The sequence below is a fragment of the Chlorocebus sabaeus genome, chromosome 23 (genome assembly GCF_047675955.1).
Source record: "Chlorocebus sabaeus isolate Y175 chromosome 23, mChlSab1.0.hap1, whole genome shotgun sequence".
Classification (NCBI taxonomy): domain Eukaryota; kingdom Metazoa; phylum Chordata; class Mammalia; order Primates; family Cercopithecidae; genus Chlorocebus; species Chlorocebus sabaeus.
Window position 1 is genome coordinate 11,006,445 of NC_132926.1, and position 17,259 is coordinate 11,023,703.

The 17,259-nt window shown below is 54.9% G+C and overlaps 1 protein-coding gene across 1 annotated transcript in view; it reads right to left on the reverse strand.

Moving 5' to 3' along the window:
- The window catches only part of FGF18 (fibroblast growth factor 18), a 37,807-nt gene that overhangs the window by 12,574 nt on the left and 7,974 nt on the right, over window positions 1-17,259 (reverse strand). Inside the window, exon 3 of the mRNA XM_008015289.3 lies at window positions 8,715-8,895. Coding sequence (XP_008013480.1) covers window positions 8,715-8,895 — 181 coding nt within the window. The remainder of the gene's footprint in view (window positions 1-8,714; window positions 8,896-17,259) is intronic.

Here is a 17,259-nt window from a genome sequence, read left to right on the forward strand (position 1 = left end):
CCCCTGTGGGCCAGCCCCGCCTCCCTGCCTTGCTGCTCCCCTCTAGCACACCAAGCATGCTCCTGCCACAGGGCCCCTGCACATGCCGTTCCTCTGCCTGGAGGCTGCTTTGCCCAGAGCTTCCAGAGTGGCTCCTCATCTCCTAGGTTGTGGCACAAATATTGCCCCTCAGAGAAGCCTTCCCAGACCATGATGTCTAATGCTGGCACCACCCTCCCCAGCCCAGCCCTACCCCATTCCCCTGCTCCATTTTCCTGAGAGCTCTTCTCCGAAACTCTTATTTTTATTGTCGGTCTCCACCCAGCAGAAAGTAAGCTCCACGAGGACAAGAACCTGTCTGTCTTATCACCACTCTGACTTCCAGTGCCTATCCCACGCCTGGCTCAGAGTGACCGACCGGCAAGCCAGTTTTAATAAGCTCATCAACAGCCTTGTGGTGTGGAGATGACTAACACCATTCACTGGCTAATGAAAACGAAATTCAGGGAGGTGAAGTGGCTTGCCTGACTCACATGGCTGGGAAGAGCAGGGTAAGGTCTGAGTCCAGTGTCTGATTTCACAGTCAATGCGCTTCACCACTGTGCACCTTCCTGGTGTGACTCTCGGTGCCACTTGCAGGAACCATGGGCTCCCACCCACCCATCCCCAGCCTCAGTGACACAGCAGAAAATCTTTTCCCTCTCCGGGCCAGATCTAGGTAACCTCTGAGGCCTCTTTCAGTTCTGCCCCACTGGAAAGTATCAGTAACTGACATTTCTTTAGAGTTTATGATGTGCTGGGCATTGTCCTAACTACCTTACATGCATTATCTCATTTAATTCTTACCACCATCCTAGGACGTTTGAACTATTGTTATTATCCCCAATTTACAGGTGAGAAAACCAAGTCCCACAGTCACACAGTGATAGAGCTGAGATCCAAGCCCAGGCAGTCCGACCCAGAAGTCTCGGGCTTTGCCTGTCTACCCCAGCCCTCACTTCTCAGAGGCCCCAGCCCCTTTCCTGAGGAGCGAGTGAGTGAACAGTGAAGGAGGCAGGAGGATCTTCTCTTTGGCCCCACTTTCTTTGGGCAGCAGTTAGTGGACGGGGATGTCCACCTTCCCTCAGCTCCACTTCCAAATGACTTTGAAGAAGGAGGGAGCCCCTAGGGTCACCCTGAGAAAGATATCTTTGATATTGGGAGAGGGGGAAGCCCTCAGGACCACCCAGGGCTGGGCTGCGACCACAGCCAGAGAGAGGCAAGGCAGGTTTCATATCTGATCAAGAGGAGAAAAGGCTGCATGAAACAAGAGGAATACAAAAAGGGAAACCCCGGGCCACAGCTGCCGGAGAAGGAGGGCCCACAGAGCCTGTCTCCCCAGGGCTCCGCACACAGCAGGAGCCCAGAGGCCACCCAGGACTGGGGCCAAGGAGAGTGGTGTAAAGAAAAAGGGCTCAAAGGCTCTGCTCCCTTCTCCAGCATCCAGAGAGGAGAGCAGCAAAGGGGAAAGAGCGCGGGAAGGGAGCTGGAGAGAAAACTTTCTACAAAAAACTCACGTTGTCTCTTCCCACTTTAATGCCTGCAGCAAAAATGACTAAAGAATGATGGTAACTGTGACTAGTTATCTGAGCATCTACCATGTGTCAGGCAATGTTAAGCGTGAATGTGGGGCGGTGGCTCAAGCCTGAAACCCCAGCACTTTGGGAGGCCAAGGCAGGCAGATCACCTGAGGTCAGGAGTTCGAGACCAGCCTGACCAACGTGGTGAAACCCTGTCTCTAATAAAAATGCAAAAATTAGCTGGGTGTGGTGGCACGTGCCTGTAATCCCAGCTACTCGGGAGGCTAAGGCAGGAGAATCACCTGAACCTGGGAGGCGGAGGTTGCAGTGAGCCGAGATTGCACCACTGCACTCCAGCCTGGGCTATAGGGCAAGACTACATTTAAAAAAAAAAAAAAAAAAAAAAAAAAACAGAGTGTGAATGTGGAATATCTCATTTGATCGTCACAGCAGCCCTATGAGATAGGAACTATTACGCCATTTTACAGATGAAGAAACTAAGTCAGTTATGCAGATAAGTTAAAAGGACCAGGATTTGAACGCAGGCAGAGCAAGGCCAGAGCCAGTTTGAGACAGATGGAGATTCCGACCGAGGTACGCAGGCAGAGTGGGAACAGACATTACGCAGGCTGGTGATGACAGAAAGGGGAAGTGGCATTGACTGATTGATTGATTGCCTGACTAATCCCAGTGTGCTTCCCCAGCCGGGTTTCCCAGAGGGTGATCCGAGGCCTTGCTGTGAAGACTTTGGGTTTGAAGGGTGGGAAACAGCAGGGAAAGACTCAGAGAGGCAGCCAGAGGCCTGGAGAGAGAGACACAGCACAGAGACAGAGCTGAATCCCACAGACGCAGGGGGCAAGACCCAAAGAGGCGGAACCCAAGAGAACAAAGTTGGAGGGTGAGTTTGTTTTCCCCAAGCCTGGGGTAAAGTCCCCGAGACCCGCAAGAGCAGCAGGGGAGCTGGGAGCCAGTGAGGGGCTGGGCCCCCGGCCTGGACGGTAGCTGGCCAGCCGCAAAGATCCCAGTGCTGACACAGCTGCTGGCTGCTCTCCAGGCGTCTTCCCCCAGTGAAGAACCATCCTCACTATAGACAGCACTGAGGGGTCGTCACCCCGAGTCAGCCCTCCCTCCTTCCCCACTGAAGGCAGACCAGGTCTTGAGAGATGGAGAGAGAGGCGGAGTTGGAGGAGAAGGTATCCTTTCTGGAGTCGCTTCCCCATCCACTGTAACACACACACCCATGCACACACGCACACACACACACTGCTGTATATGGTCTTTTCTCAAAGGTGCCCACAGTTCCCTTTCTCCATATGGACACACCAGAAAGTCGGGGGGAAAAATCAATAGGGTTCATCGGGAGCTCTATTTAACCCTAGCTGTAGCTCTAGTGCAGCCATGTCACTCAGGGGGTTGGTGAGGTGTGGATGGTCCTCCCTGGGGACAGAAGTTGTGGGACATGAGCTCAGAGGGGCAGGGGTTTAGGTGGAGATAGGAAGTTCCATTCCCAGCTGGGAGAGCTCCTGGGGAAAGCTGGGTCTGATGATCACCCTTTCCCCATTGCACAGTGCAAGGTGGCTGGATAGAAAGGAAGGGTGGTGGGAAAGGAGGGAGGGAGCACTGATTTGCCAAGTACCTACTGTGCACTGAGATCTGTGCCGAACAGAAAGAAGCCCCTTTGCCCCAGTGCGCCAGGGGAAATGATATCTACCACATGCCCCGGCACACACAGGCGTCAACTGCACATTCACTTGCTCAGGCATACACTGAGAGCGTCTTCGTGGTTGGCCCTGTGTACTGGGGATGCGGGAGTGAGCAAGAGACACAAAACCTCCACCCTCCAGGAGTTTACACTCTAAACACGGGAGACAGATAGTGGGTAACTAAATATATAACAGAAGGTCAGGTAGTGACAAGTGCTAGGAAGTGGGGACAGAGCTGGGGACTCTCTGATAAGGGGACAATAGTACAGAAGCCTGAGTGGGTGAGGGAGCAGGCCAGGGGGATATCTGGGAGAAGAGCATTCTCAGGACAGCAAATACAGAGGCCCTCAGATGGACAGTGCTAGGGCGTTTACAGGATGCCTGGAAGGCTGCTGTGGCTGCGGCCACATGAGCAAGGAGCTGAGGCAGAGCCTGAGGCTGCCACAGGATCAGGAGCCAGGCACACCAGGCCTGCAGGCTGATTCAAGGACATGAGTTTTACTCGAAGTGAGACGAGCACCTCTGCGCTGTGGAGGAACACGCTCACATTTTGGGATGTGCGTGGAAAATGGACCATGGGGGCTCAACTCTGAGACTAGGGGTCCCTGCTATGTCAGCCACCCAACCAGTCCAAAGGACCTCTGGCAACTACCAGAATGAGGGAAATGGGGATGAAAGGACCTCCTCCCAGCTCCACCACCAACTCAGCCATAGCCCTGAAGCCCCCACCTTCCCCCTGTGTGAGCCACTGAGGGCAGCCCCCGGTTCCGCTTTGAGTTGCCCGTACATATTTGATGCATGCTCCTGGCCGCCTTTAAAGTGGCCCTGCTCTCTGCCAGGCCTTGTGCTGGACATGGCGACATGGCAAAGAGCAAGACAAGGTCACTCCCTCCAAGGAGCTCACACTCTCACAGGGCACCAGCCACGTCAACAGATGGTTCCACTGCAGCAGGACCCTTGTTGGGACAAGGGCGAGCACAGGGGCTCCGGGGCTCTGCACCCAGCCTGGGCACTCAGGGAAGCATCTGCACTGGGGCCGCTGACTCCCTGCGAAGCTGGAATCACAGACTCACCCCATGCCTGAGCTGGAGGAAGCTGCAGAGTACCAGCTGCATACCCTTTACCCCACCCACATTACAGGTGGGGAAACTGAGGCTCAGGGAGAGAACGGGTGGGCTCACAGTCACGTGGAAAGTTCATAGCCTAGGTTCTTCCTACTCAAAGCCAGCCTCTAGTGAGGAACAGGGGGCCCTAGACTGAAGGCTCCTCAATGACTGGGACGAGGCATGTCACTCACCACAGCAGCCGCCTCCCCTGGTGCTTGTGCTTGGTAATTTATGTTGAATGATTAAGTGAATGAGGGGAGACACACCCAATCAGGGGAGCCAAAGGCCCTCCTCCCTCATCGGGGCAGAGACCTTGCTGCTGGGAATCACCGGAGGACGCCTCCTCTACCTGCATCTAACCTGCCAGGGTCCCACTGACGGCAGACAGGAGCACCGCTTCTTCTTCCCTCAGGTCCTTTCTGGAAGCCTCTGGAACCAGTACCTGATGGCAGCTCCTCACCTGAGCCCACGACAGCACCACCGCCCCACACACCCACTGTAAGGAGGTCAGGTGGTGATTATTAATACTGGTTTAATGATCATATAATCTTTGGGCAAAAGATTCTCCCATTTCAATTTCCCTGTTTGTAGAAGAGGAAACAGGATCAGAAAGGCTAACTCAGATCCACAGTCTTCCACTCGAAAGTGGTGGAGCCAAGATTCAAATCCCACTGGATTCCCGAGTTGACAAGCTCAGTCCTCCAAATACCATCTCCCTGGCCAGCAGGGCCCCTGTGCTGGCCTGCCCAGGGTTATTCGGGGTGCTGTCAGTCTGGAGGCTGGCCGACAGCAAAATGGGGTTTTTCAATCATTTTTTTTTCTCAAACAGAGAAATCTTTTTTCAAATAAAATCAGGCAGGAATATCCAATCATAAGGTTTCGTAAACTTTAAAAGCAGAGTTGCCCCAGAACCTCCCCGATGCTGGAGTCTGCCTGCGTGTGGGCTCAGCTGGCCCCTCCTTCTGAGGAGTTGGTGCCTCCCCCTCTCGTCACATCCCAGGCTTAGGAACATCCACCTTGAGGGCAGGTGGAGGGGGCCTTCTCCTCCCCACTTGGCAGATAAAGAAACTAAGCCTAGACATGGAGGCTCTTCCCCAGCTCTGCAGGATGCTCAGCGGCAGAGCTGCGGCTGGAACTCAGTGTCCTGCTTCTCATTCCAGTGGTGTTCTTTGACTGGCAACTGCCTGCAGGACAGAGTGTCCAGCACCAAGGGCAAGAAGAGGGGAGGCTGATATTATCCCAGGTGGGCAGGATGTCCCTCCCCCACAACCTCCCACCTGCCAGATATTCAACTACCTAAGTCTCCAGCCCTCTGGCCAGCTGTGATCTCCCTCCAGAACCCAAAGCAAGGCTGAGAAAGCCCCTTATTCCTGGAGCGGCCCACTCTCTGAGCCCCTCAAGCTTTTCGGTACTGGGAAAGCTTTAGGGGGCCACAGAGAGACCCTCTTGCAGAATACCAAGGTGCACAAGCCCCACTGACAGCTAAGCAGATTTCACTGAAGGACCACCCACTGCTGTGCAGCAGGCCAAGAGCCCCTCGTCCCCCCCCACAGAGCCGGCACCTCAGGATTCTGGCCTTTACAGAGGCAAATCTGAGTTTCTGAGTGTCCGTGTGATTCCAGATTCCAGGTGTTTACAGGGATGTATCCGTAGTGTTTGCTGAGACTCTGAGACTGCATGTTATCAAATCACACGATTCTGACAAAGTGTGCGGTACATCTCAGACTGCATCATTCTCAGTGGGAGCAGGTTCCTGAACAGAACTGTCCTGGGCGCCCTGGCCGCCCTCCCCCTGAGACAAGGCGGGCCCCTAATGCGGGGCAGCCCCACCCTCCTGCCCCGGCTTGGCCACATAAATCACCCTCCCAATAATATCTGTATTGATAATCTAGATTGGAAGCCTCAGTTGGCTCCATTGTCTCACTTCCTCTCCCCGGGCTCACAGCTGGGGTCCCTTGGCCTCATCTGTGTCTCTAATGTGGCATTTAAATGGAGCAGCAGCAGCAAGGCCCTGCACTGCCCTGGGTGTTGGGGGGTGGGAGGAGTACAGAAACATATTCCTTGAGAGAGGATCATAAAATCTTAGAAAGTGTGGTGCTGGCAGAGAAGCCAAGAAGGCCTAGTCCCTAGGTCCTGGAAGTGCCGCCCACTGGCCCCACCCAGGCGCTTGTCAGATGCAGCAACTCGGGCCCCGCCCCCAAGACCCACTGAACCAACACGGGCATTTGGACAGGATCCCTCTGTGGTCACACGCATGTTACACTTAAGAAGCATGGCGGGGTGCGGCAGATCATGCCTGTAATCCCAGCACTTTGGGAGGTCAAGGTGGGTGGGTCACCTGAGGTCGAGAGTTCGAGACCACCCTGGCCAACACGGCGAAACCCCGTCTCTATTAAAACTACAAAAATTAGCTGGGCGTGGTGGCGGATGCCTGTAGTCCCAGCTTCTCGGGAGGCTGAGGCAGGAGAATCGCTTGAACCCGGGAGGCAGAGGTTGCAGTGTGCTGAGATCATGCCACTACACTCTCCAGCCTGGGCAATACAGCAAGAGTCTGTCTCAAAAAAAAAAGAGAGAGAAGAAGAAGAAGCACTGCTTTAGCCCAACCATTGCATCATGCAGAAGAGAAACCAAGGCCCAGAGAAGGCAAAGAGCTTGTCTGAAGTCACACAGCAGGAAAGATTCCCTGAGTTCCCAGTTCAGACAGAGGGAATGAGAGGGCGAGTTGCTTCTGGGGTGAGGGGCCAGCCATTTCCGGGCTCCCCTCCCTCTCAAGCTCCCGCCTCCTGTCTCAGGGTGTGGACAGATGGTTCAGACCAGAGTCTGACCCCCCTGTACTCTCCCAGCCTGGAGGGGCCAATGAGAGCTCCGGGGACTCCCCAGAAGGGCACCTCCTCCCGCCACGGCCAGCCAGCTGCCCCTTCTGGCAGCAACTGGACAGCAGATCCCAGGGAAAACCACCACCTGGGTCAGCCCAGCACAGCCAGGCGTCTGTGGAGGGGGGCACGAGGGATGGGAGGCCCCATAGAGGCGGCCAGCAGAGGGCCTGGGAGAGGTGGGGAGGAGGGAAGCTGTGGTCCGAAGAAGGGAGGCAGAGCTGGTGGGGAGGGGGACAGAGAGGTGGACAGAAACAAAACAGGGAACGGGGAAGAGCCGGGAAAGGAAGAAGGGGAAAGAGAGTGGAAAGGGAGCAGAGGCGGTGAAGAGTGATGTCGGGGAGAAGGGAGGCAGCTGGCCCGGAGGTGCACAAGCCCAGTGTGGCCCAGCCCTACCCAGCCTGGCCTGGCCTGGCCCAGCCCCCAGTGACGGTGCAGCTGCCACACTTGGGCCCTACTATGAGGTCAGTCCTGCCCCGGGGCTGAGGGAAAATAAATGGTGTCCAAGATAAAAGGTCCAAGAAATTATTTGTCTTGTTGTCATGTCCTGACTGCAACGGGCAGCCTGGCAGGCAGGCGGGGCATCATCCCCAAAACACTCAGGCTGGCAGGTTCGGCCCCACACACAGGACCACAGCCCCAGATCCCCAGAACCTGGGCCTGAGAAGGCAGGAATGGGTGGGGGCAGGTGCTTTCCCGGTGAGTGGCAAGGACCAGGAGGCCTCGCAGCAGTCTCCGCTTTTCCTGCCTGGCAATTTTAAATAAATAATCTGTGTGGTATTTGCTCAGTGTCTGTCTAGGCCAGATGCCCTCCAAGCTCTGGGAAGGCGGAGCGCTGCCTGTTTCGCTCACTGCTGAGCACCTTTGTGGACCAGGGCCTTGAGATGTCTCACTCCTCCCAGCCATTGCAGAGGCAGCACAGGCAGGGGAGCGGGGAGAGTTCCCAAGTACTCCAGGAGGCTTGGGCAGTTCCAGGGTCAAGGGTAGGTCAACAGGACCATGGCCCAAGGTGTTACGCGTGCCACGTATCACAGGTGCACAGGTTCAAGCTCAAAGCGCCCATATGCACACGTGCATGCAACACACACACTAGGCTGATTTCCACCACCAGCAGCTTCCACAAAGCATCACCTAGAGGCTCCTGCCCCTTGAAGTGGCCGAACCTGGGGCTGGTGAGTGGTGGCATGAGAGCAGCCACCTGCTTTAGGCCATCCCAGGCAAGCCACTGATACCACAGCAAATGCCACTTAGGGGGCATTTACCAGCCAAAGAACTTCTCATTCACATCTTCAGTAAGTACTCCTGACAGTGCTCTCAAGGATTCACTATTGCATCCCCATTTTCCATTTTACAGATCAGGAAACAGACCCAGAAAGGATCAGTGCCAGGTCCAAGATCACACAGCCAGGACCAGCAGAGCTGGCGTTTGAACTTGAGGTCTCTGAGACCAGGAAGGACATGTATACGGGGTAGGAGAAGAGGGCTGGCACATACCATACTTGTCCCCATCCTCGCCGCGGGCACTGATCCTGCGGCCCAGGACCTGGATGTGTTTCCCACTGGTCCGGCTGTAGAGCTGGTACAGCCGCAGCTGCTTACGGCTCACATCGTCCCGAGCCCGCGTCTGGTTCTCCACGTGGATGCGGAAGTCCACGTTCTCCTCGGCAACCAGCACCTGGGCAGGGAAAGGGACATAATGAGCCACCCCAGATGTCCCAGACCCACTGCATGCAGGAGCCAGCCACACCCACCACAAAGACCAAGGGCTTCTCTATACCAGCTCTGAGCCAGGCCGTGGCACACACTGATAACCACCCCCTCACTACCCTCATTCAAAGACAAGGCAACTGGGGTTCTGAGAGGTGAGGCAAGTTGCCCAAGGTGGTCCAGCCAGAAAGTGGCGAAGCTAAGAATCAGGCCTAGGTCTATGTGACAACAAAGCTTCTCTTTCCACCACAGCCCCCAGTTAAAGCAAGAACAATTCTCGGTAAAGTGGTGGGCAGAGCCCCTACCCTGATTCCATCCCGGGGTAGCTGTGAGGACTAAGTGAGCAAATGGGAAGAAAAGTACTCAAATCCATATGGAGATGGGTGAGGAACGAGAGGGGATGGAACGCTGCATCCATGGGGAAAGAGGAAGGCCTGGAGAGCCTCATCCGGGGGACCAACAGGCCAAGTCCTCTGTGACTGTAGCTGATGCTGGGGTCTCCTCCCCACACCCTAAGGGTCCTCATGCTCACTTCCACACCAAGCATTTGCCCACATCCTTAACTCCTCTGGTGAAGCCTTTGTTTTGCATCTGCCACCAAAATTCCAGCTCCCTTGAGGCTTAGCTTGTGCCCGTCCACATCCTTCAGGAAGCCTTCTCTGGTTACACCAACACATACCGCGCTCATCTTCCTTCCCCTCTCATTGGGACGACTTGCACCTGCCTCCTCACTGGCCTTCTGCTTCCACTCTCGCCTTCTGGTAGTCTCTCTTCTACCAAACCCAATCCCCTCTTCATACTCTCCGGGGCTTCCCATCACACTGCGGTGAAGGACTCCTCCAAGGCCTCAAGGCCCTGCAAGGCGAGCCCCTGAATGCTTTTCCACCTTCCTCTCCCACCACTCCCTCCCCACCAGCCACGCTGGCCACTGGCCACCTTGGCGTGACTCTGGGCATTCCAAAATCAAAGCACACTCCTGCCCCAGGGCCTTTGTACTTGTTCTTCCCTCTGCTTTGATGCTCTTTCTCAGATCCTTACATTCTAATCCCTTGAGCTCACTCGGGTCTCTGCTCAAATGTCACCTCCTCATGCAGGCCTTCCTGGACCCCTTTCTGAAGCCACCTCCAGCTCTGACACGCTCCCTCCCCCCACCATGCTTTGTGCTTCTTTCCAGCACTTATCTGGGTTCTGTCTTTTGGCCCCAGTAGACTGGTAGCACCATCAAAAAAAAAACAAAAAAAGAGAGAGAGAGAAAGAGAAAGCTGGAGCAGTGTCTCTCATTTGCCGCTATATCCGCAGCACCTAACACGGTAGAAACTCAAACCCTTCTCGAATGGATGCATGAACAAATGTTGAAAAGGCCTGGAGTCCTGTTGTGCCATTTAGCATTGGAGCAGGGTCCCCTGTACCCTTCTGGTTGTATGCATGTCCTACCCCATGTCAACCATAAGGCTGAGCCATTCCTGAAGCCCAGACAGCATTCTGGGTTTGTCCCCTGTGTGCCCACAAAGTCTATCACAATGCTAGGCACAAGGGACCCCCATTCCCACACTGGCACAGCCCCACTCAGCCCATGGCAGAGCTCTTAGGACCCTGGCTGCCAAAACATCTGTCTCACCTCTCAGCTGTGAGCTCCCAAGGGCAGGCCTGTGTTTCCTTCATTTGCTACAGTAGGATCTCTGTCCCCAAGCAGACCTGCATTATCTCCTGATCCTGGACTGGGCCCGCAGGTATGTCAGCAGGACCACGTTGTTGAACCTTCACGATTGTCCTCAGGGCGGAAGCATGATCCCACATTACGGATGAGGAAACTGAGCAGTAACGCAGAATTAACCCCAGGCCTTGTGACCCCAAAGACTGTGTTTCCTGTGCCCCACCCCTGCAGGCAGCCCCAGGCCACTGCCTTGCAGGGCCCTGCCTGCCCCACCAGTGCCATCAGGAGCTGGCCCTGGGTTCAAAACCCAGGGTGTGCCACTCTCCAGCTAAGGGACCTTATGCAAGATATTAAATTCTAGTGCCTGTTTCCTCGCCTATAAAACAGGGTGATGATAACAGCACCCTCCTCGTGAGTGGCTGTAAAGATTAAACATATAAAGCCATATATTAAGCGCTCAGAGCCGTGCCTGGCTCACTAGGGGTAACTAGTGGGAGAACACAAGGGAATTTTTCACGGGGCTCTAGGTGAAGCCCTGCAAACCAAATTAGCATGCGGCAAGATGCTATTGCTTTTCATAGTCCTGACAACATGCACCATGAGAACGCTTTTCACCCGCACTGAACGGATGCAGACACTGTGGCCCAGAAAAGTTAAGTCCATTGCTCCAAACCACACAGCCCAGTGAGGCAGGGCCTGGCCTGCTGGCCCACCAAGTGTGCCCCCCTCTTCACTTCCCCCTCCCCTCAGTGGCCACACACATCACCACTCCACCACTGGCAGCCCGGGTCTGATACCTGGGGCCCGCCTCCTTCCACATCCTGCTGCTCAGGGACAGAAGAACTCCAGTGCCCCTGAGGCCCACACCTGGTGGGCATTTGTCCGGAAGATGCCCCACCCGTGGCCTTTGACCCTCCTGGAATGACTTCCGGAGGTGGCTAGCCCTGTCCCCTCCCCCAAGGGCAGGCCTCTGGCATCCCCTCCCTGTCCTCCAACTCTCCTCCTGCTCACAGGAGACCTTATCGACCAGAGGTCAAACCAATCTCCTTCCCCCGGGTCCCCGAGGGGAGCTGCCCTGCCCCAGAAGCCAGCCTCCCATTAATGATTTTCTCCCTGGCCCACTGGACAGAGGCAGCGTGGGTGACCCAGGGTCAGCAGGGGCTATCGGGTGGCACTTCCCCAGGATGCGGGAGGGAACAATCCATCTTGCCCAGCTCTCACCATTGAAGCCCCACTCTGTGGCCAGATCAACTCCCAGGGATGTGGCGGGGGGTGGCCTCTGGTTTGGAAACAAGGACCGTTCTCCTGGAAAGGCAGGAGGCACCCCGGGCTTCCCAGGCAAGACCTCTGGAGGGTATGACACCCACCACCCCAAAGCCTTTCCTAGCCCCACCTCCCAGGCTGGGTGAGGGCCCCCAAACACTCTACTGCAATGGCTTATTGTCCCAAGTCCAGTGTGACTGGTTCATCCCTGAATCTCAGCTCTGCCCTCAGAAGGCAACCAGCAAACGCATGCCAAAAGGCTGAGGCCAAAAACGAGGGAAACCTGGAGGCCAACATCAGCCCTCCCACTTACCAGCCAGAGTGCCCCACAGAGGGATGTGTTAAGGCAACTGACTGCTCAGCATTCCTCTGTTCCAGACACTCTGCTAAGAAGACCCCTAGGCCAGTCGCGGTAGCTCAGCACTTTGGGAGGCCGAGGTGGGAGGATCACTTGAGGCCAGGAGTTTAAGACCAGCTTGAGGAGTTCAACACCATCTTAGCATACTGAAACCCTGTCTCTACTGAAAATACAAAAATTAGCCAGGTGTGGCGGTGCACGCCTGTAATCCCAGCTACCCAAGAGACTGAGGCCGGAGAATCACTTGAACCCGGGAGGCAGAGGTTGCTGCGAGCAGAGATCGCACCAGTGCACTCCAGCCTGGGTGACAGAGTGAGAATCTGTCTGAAATAAATAAATAAATAAATAAATAAAATTTAAAAAATAAGAATAAGAAGAAAATGACCCCTAGACATGGCACCTCAATGACCCGTGGAGGTGAGCACCGGTTAAAGCCCATTTCAAGGTCTGCTGCCAGAGTACATGCATAGTGGGGCTGCCTTGGGAACATCCACTTCTCCTGTCCTACTAGCCAGGTGGCAGATCACTTGGCTCGGTGCCCTGCAAGGGGGACCTATCTTCAAGGTCTTCCCAGAACAGTCAATGTTGCTATCGGCCTGGCTAACACCCCTCCAGGCATACAATGATCAGGGGTGTTTAAAAGTTGCAGTTTGAACAAAATCAAATTGTTGAAACTCTTTTTTTCTTTTTTGAGACTGAGTCTCACTCTGTCGCCCAGACTGGAGTGCAGTGGCACAATCTCAGCTCACTGCAACCTCCACCTCCCAGGTTCAAGCGATTCTCGTGCCTCAGCCTCCCCGAGTAGCTGGGATTACAGGTGCCCACCACCACACCAGCTAATTTTTGTATTTTTGGTAGAGATGGAGTTTCACCATATTGGCCAGGCTGGTCTTAAACTCCTGACCTCAGGTGATCTGCCCGCCTCGGCCTCCCAAAGTGCTGGGATTACAGGTGTGAGCCACCATACCCAGCCTGCTGCAACTCTCAAAAGGAGAGAAGGGTTGGTGCATAAAGCAAGTCTTCGACGGAGACAAGGTGCCTTTTGTCATTCTACCTCGCCTGCCATGCCATGCACATGGATTATCTTTTGGGTGGAAGCAGCTTTTCTCACAGCATGGTGGCCTAGGGTCCTCTTCAGCCTACAATTCCAGTTGTCCCCAGCCCCTGCTTCCCCTGCCTTGAGGGCTTCAGTTCTGGTAGAAATCTTCACTCTTCCAATGCAGCAACTGCACAGAGGCAAGGAGGCCCCAAGAGGCTCAAATCCCTCCCCCAAGCCTGCCAAGGTCCCCCGGCCCTGGGGACAATCATGGGGCTCAGTGGCACAGAGCCCACCCACCTTCTGCCTTCGGTTCCATCCTCTCCCGGTGCGGCTCTTAACACGAAATGTGATGCCATGTCCCTGCCCAGGCTCCCTATTACCCGGGACAACAGCCAAGTGTCATCCTTACAATCAAGCCCCGTCTACCTTGCAAGCCTCCCCTCTTAGGCACCTTGGTAAGAACCTTCCACGGGGTGAAAAGAGGTTGAGGTGAGCCCCCAGCCTAGTGCCAGCTTCAGGGATCAACCAAGGTACCATCTCACACCAGGGCATCCAACAGCCTCCATCACTCCCTCTGGCCTGAAGACCTCAGCCTCTTCAGCCCACTCATGGCTGAAAAGCATGTTTGGGATTTTCCTCTTTTTTCCTGGCCCCCCTTTCCACCTCCCACACATGTGCATCACATCACACATCACCTATGTACACACACCACACAGGCAACACTAACACAGCAACCAGCACTGACTGACCTTAGCTGTCACCTGGCTTCACCCCCAGTCAACCAAGTTATTTGACTTCTTTAGCTCTCAGTTTTCCCATCAGCAAAATGGGAACTGTTTACAACATGTATCTCAGAAAGAGATTATATTAGTAACAATCATGACTCTTTTTCCTTTAGTTTTGTTTTGTCTCTTAAACAGCCACTGTGTGTTGAGCACTTCCTCTGTGCTAAGAATCTCTTGAGGGACATCTTCGTATATAATGCCCAGAACAACCCTAGGACTTGGTATGATTTTTTTTTGAGACACAGTCTTACTCTGTTGCCCAGGCTGGAGTGCAATGGTGCGATCTTGGCTCACTGCAATCTCTGCCACCCAGGTTCAAGCGAGTCTCCCGCCTCAGTCTCTGGAGTAGCTGGGATTACAGGCGCCTGCCACCACGCCTGGTGAATTTTTGTAGTTTTTAGTAGAGACGGGGTTTCACCATCTTGGCCAGGCTGGTCTTGAACTCCTGACCTCATGATCCACCCGCCTCGGCCTCCCAAAGTGCTGGGATTACAGGCGTGAGCCACTGCGCCCAACCTGGTATGATTATATCCCCATTTTACAGAGAGGGAAACTGAGGCTCAGAGAGGTTACAACACTTGTTTTATGTCACAGAATTGGTGAGAAACCAAGATTCAAATCCAGCCCAGGCTCTCTCCTGCTTTGCCCTCACCTGCCACTGTTCTCCCTCCTCTTCCTCACCCACCTCCTTTCTACTTTTCCAGGATGACAACTGGTTCAGGCCACAGGCCATAGTTTGGGGGCAAGGGGGTTGGAATATTGTCCACAAAAAAGCTGGAGCCCTTAAGCCTTCTGCTCCCACTCAAGAGAGAGGGATGGGGCCCCACAGCCTCTCCCGCCCAGGTCCCCATCCTCTGATCCTTGACGCTTCATGTAACCCATGCTCCTGTCTCCAGGCAACCTGCCCAGAAAGGGAAGGTTTCCCTGGTCCCAGGAGGGGCAGCCCCCAGACTTTCAGCCACCTTCCACACCACCTGCCTCCTCCAGCAGCAGCAGCAGCATCGGGACAGCCAAGGCTTTCAGATCTTCTCCAAACTCTGGATTCAAACTGGAGACCTTCACTCCTCTCCAGCGAAAATGCAGTCTCCACTGTGGAGAGAAAATCCACTCTCTCCACCTGAAAATGCAGCTCCCCTAACTCTTCCTGGACTCTGGCCCCAGGGGCACTCTCTGGATTACTGTCATTGAGAGTGAAGCTCACGTTGGCTCCCACTGGCTGGGCACCTGCCCCCATGCCAGGCCCATGTCCACTCCTCACACAACCTGAGCAGCCGAAACTATTACTATCCCTGTGTTCCAGGTGACAAAGGAAGACACAGAGAGGCCACGAGACTGGCCCAAATTGAACAGAAACTGACAGAGCCACGATCTGAACCCATCTCTGGATCTGAAGCCCATGAGTTTCCCATGGACAGAAAGGGGAGGAGGAAGGCTGGGCCCACCCTGAATCTGAGCGTGGCTCCAATGGGTGCCCCCACGTCCTCAACCCCAGGCTTCTGGCCTCTTGCCTGTCACACTCCGCACACCAACTCAGCCAGGACAGACAGTGATGCCGCAAAGGGCCCTTCCCCACCCCCCAGCCTGTCCATTAAGCTCCCAGGGCTATCAATGTATTGATTGGCGGGGCTGAGCCATCAGCAGGGGAGGGGGCGCTGCAGGATAGGGGGCTGGGCCTGAGGGTTGGCTTCCTCTCCCCATACATCAGCCTTCATGGTACAGATCGTCAATATGGGCCCCGCTGCTGCAGGCAGTCAACCCTGGAGCCATAAAGACGATGCCCTGTTCTCTCCCTCCCTTTCCTCTTCCCACCGATCCCTGTTTCAATTCCAGCTCTCTAAAGCCCCCGGGTAGGGAGAGTAGCCATCCATGCCCATGAGATAACAAACAAGCCCTTTATTCCAGCATTCAAAACCCACCACAGTCTTTTCCATCACCCCCATTCCTGGGAATGGATGCGCCAGCCACCCCAGTCACACGGAGGCTCACAGTGTCCTCTTCACCCGGTTTGCTCTTATTTGAAGATCTACATGAAGCATCGACCCAGGCCAGACCCTCTTGCCCCAGAGTCTGGTTCCGGGCCTGTCATCAGAGTCCCCGCTGCACCCTTGAGTTCTTGCTCTCCAGCACATACCCCCCCGTTCCTCTCAAGTCTCCAAGGGCTAGGATAGGTGCTGGCCCTCGCTGTGCCCCAGCCGCTGGCACAGATAAGTGGGTGGGGGGAGTCAGTCCGGGTCCCCACCCCCAGAGAACCTCTCCCCCAAACCTCCACTCACTGACCCAACATTCCTCCAGCATGCCAGGTCTGTGCCAGGTGCCATGGTGCCTGCAGCACGGGTCAGACCTCCCTTTGACTTCCAAGAACCCGTGGGCTGGTGGACAAGCCGGCCTTGAGACACCCCAGAGTTGAATGCAGATACACAGCTCACGTTTACTCAACACTTATCATGAGCCAGGCGCTATGCCAAGTGCATCCCCCGGGCAGGGGGAACTCACCCTTCCAGCAACCCCGGGAGGGAGGTTCTGTCCTAATGCCTACAGGAATGATAAGTCACAGAGAGGCCAGTCAATCACTCAATCACACGGCCAGCTGAAGCGTGCTGGGCCTGGAACCCATCCATCCCCGTGAGCCCCACAGAGTGCCCTGGATCAAAGACAGTGGCCAAGTGGTATGCGATTCCAAGGCAGAAGGTGGGATGGGGATTGGGGGAAACAAGAGCTGCCCGAAGTATGTGCCATCTCTTCGTGGAAGAAGAGCCTTGGATACCTTCTTTATTCCCCTCAAAACCAGTCCAGGCCCAGGTATGCAGCAAGTGTCCCGTAAATGTTGGTGGATTGTTGATGATGAGCAGCACTATATTTAAGTGCCCACTACATGTCTGGTCATCAATTACTCCTACCAACAGGCCAGGGGAGTGGGATTAGTATCCTTCATTTGCCCATGGTAAGGAAGTGGAGACTCAGAGAGGTTAAGGGCCTTGCCCAAGGCCACACAGTCTTGAGTGGTAGAGTGGCAATTAAGTCCAGACTAAGTCCAAAGCCTGTGCTCCCAACTCAGACTGGAGGAGGCCTGATGCCACTGATCCAAGGAACACATCCTTTCTAGCTTTCTCTAGCACCCCATAGCATGTTATGTACCTAACACAGACAATATCATTGATTGAACAATTACTTTTACTCAATTATTGATGGAGTATTTTGCCATCGTGCTAGCTACTCTGTGTGCAATATCCCAC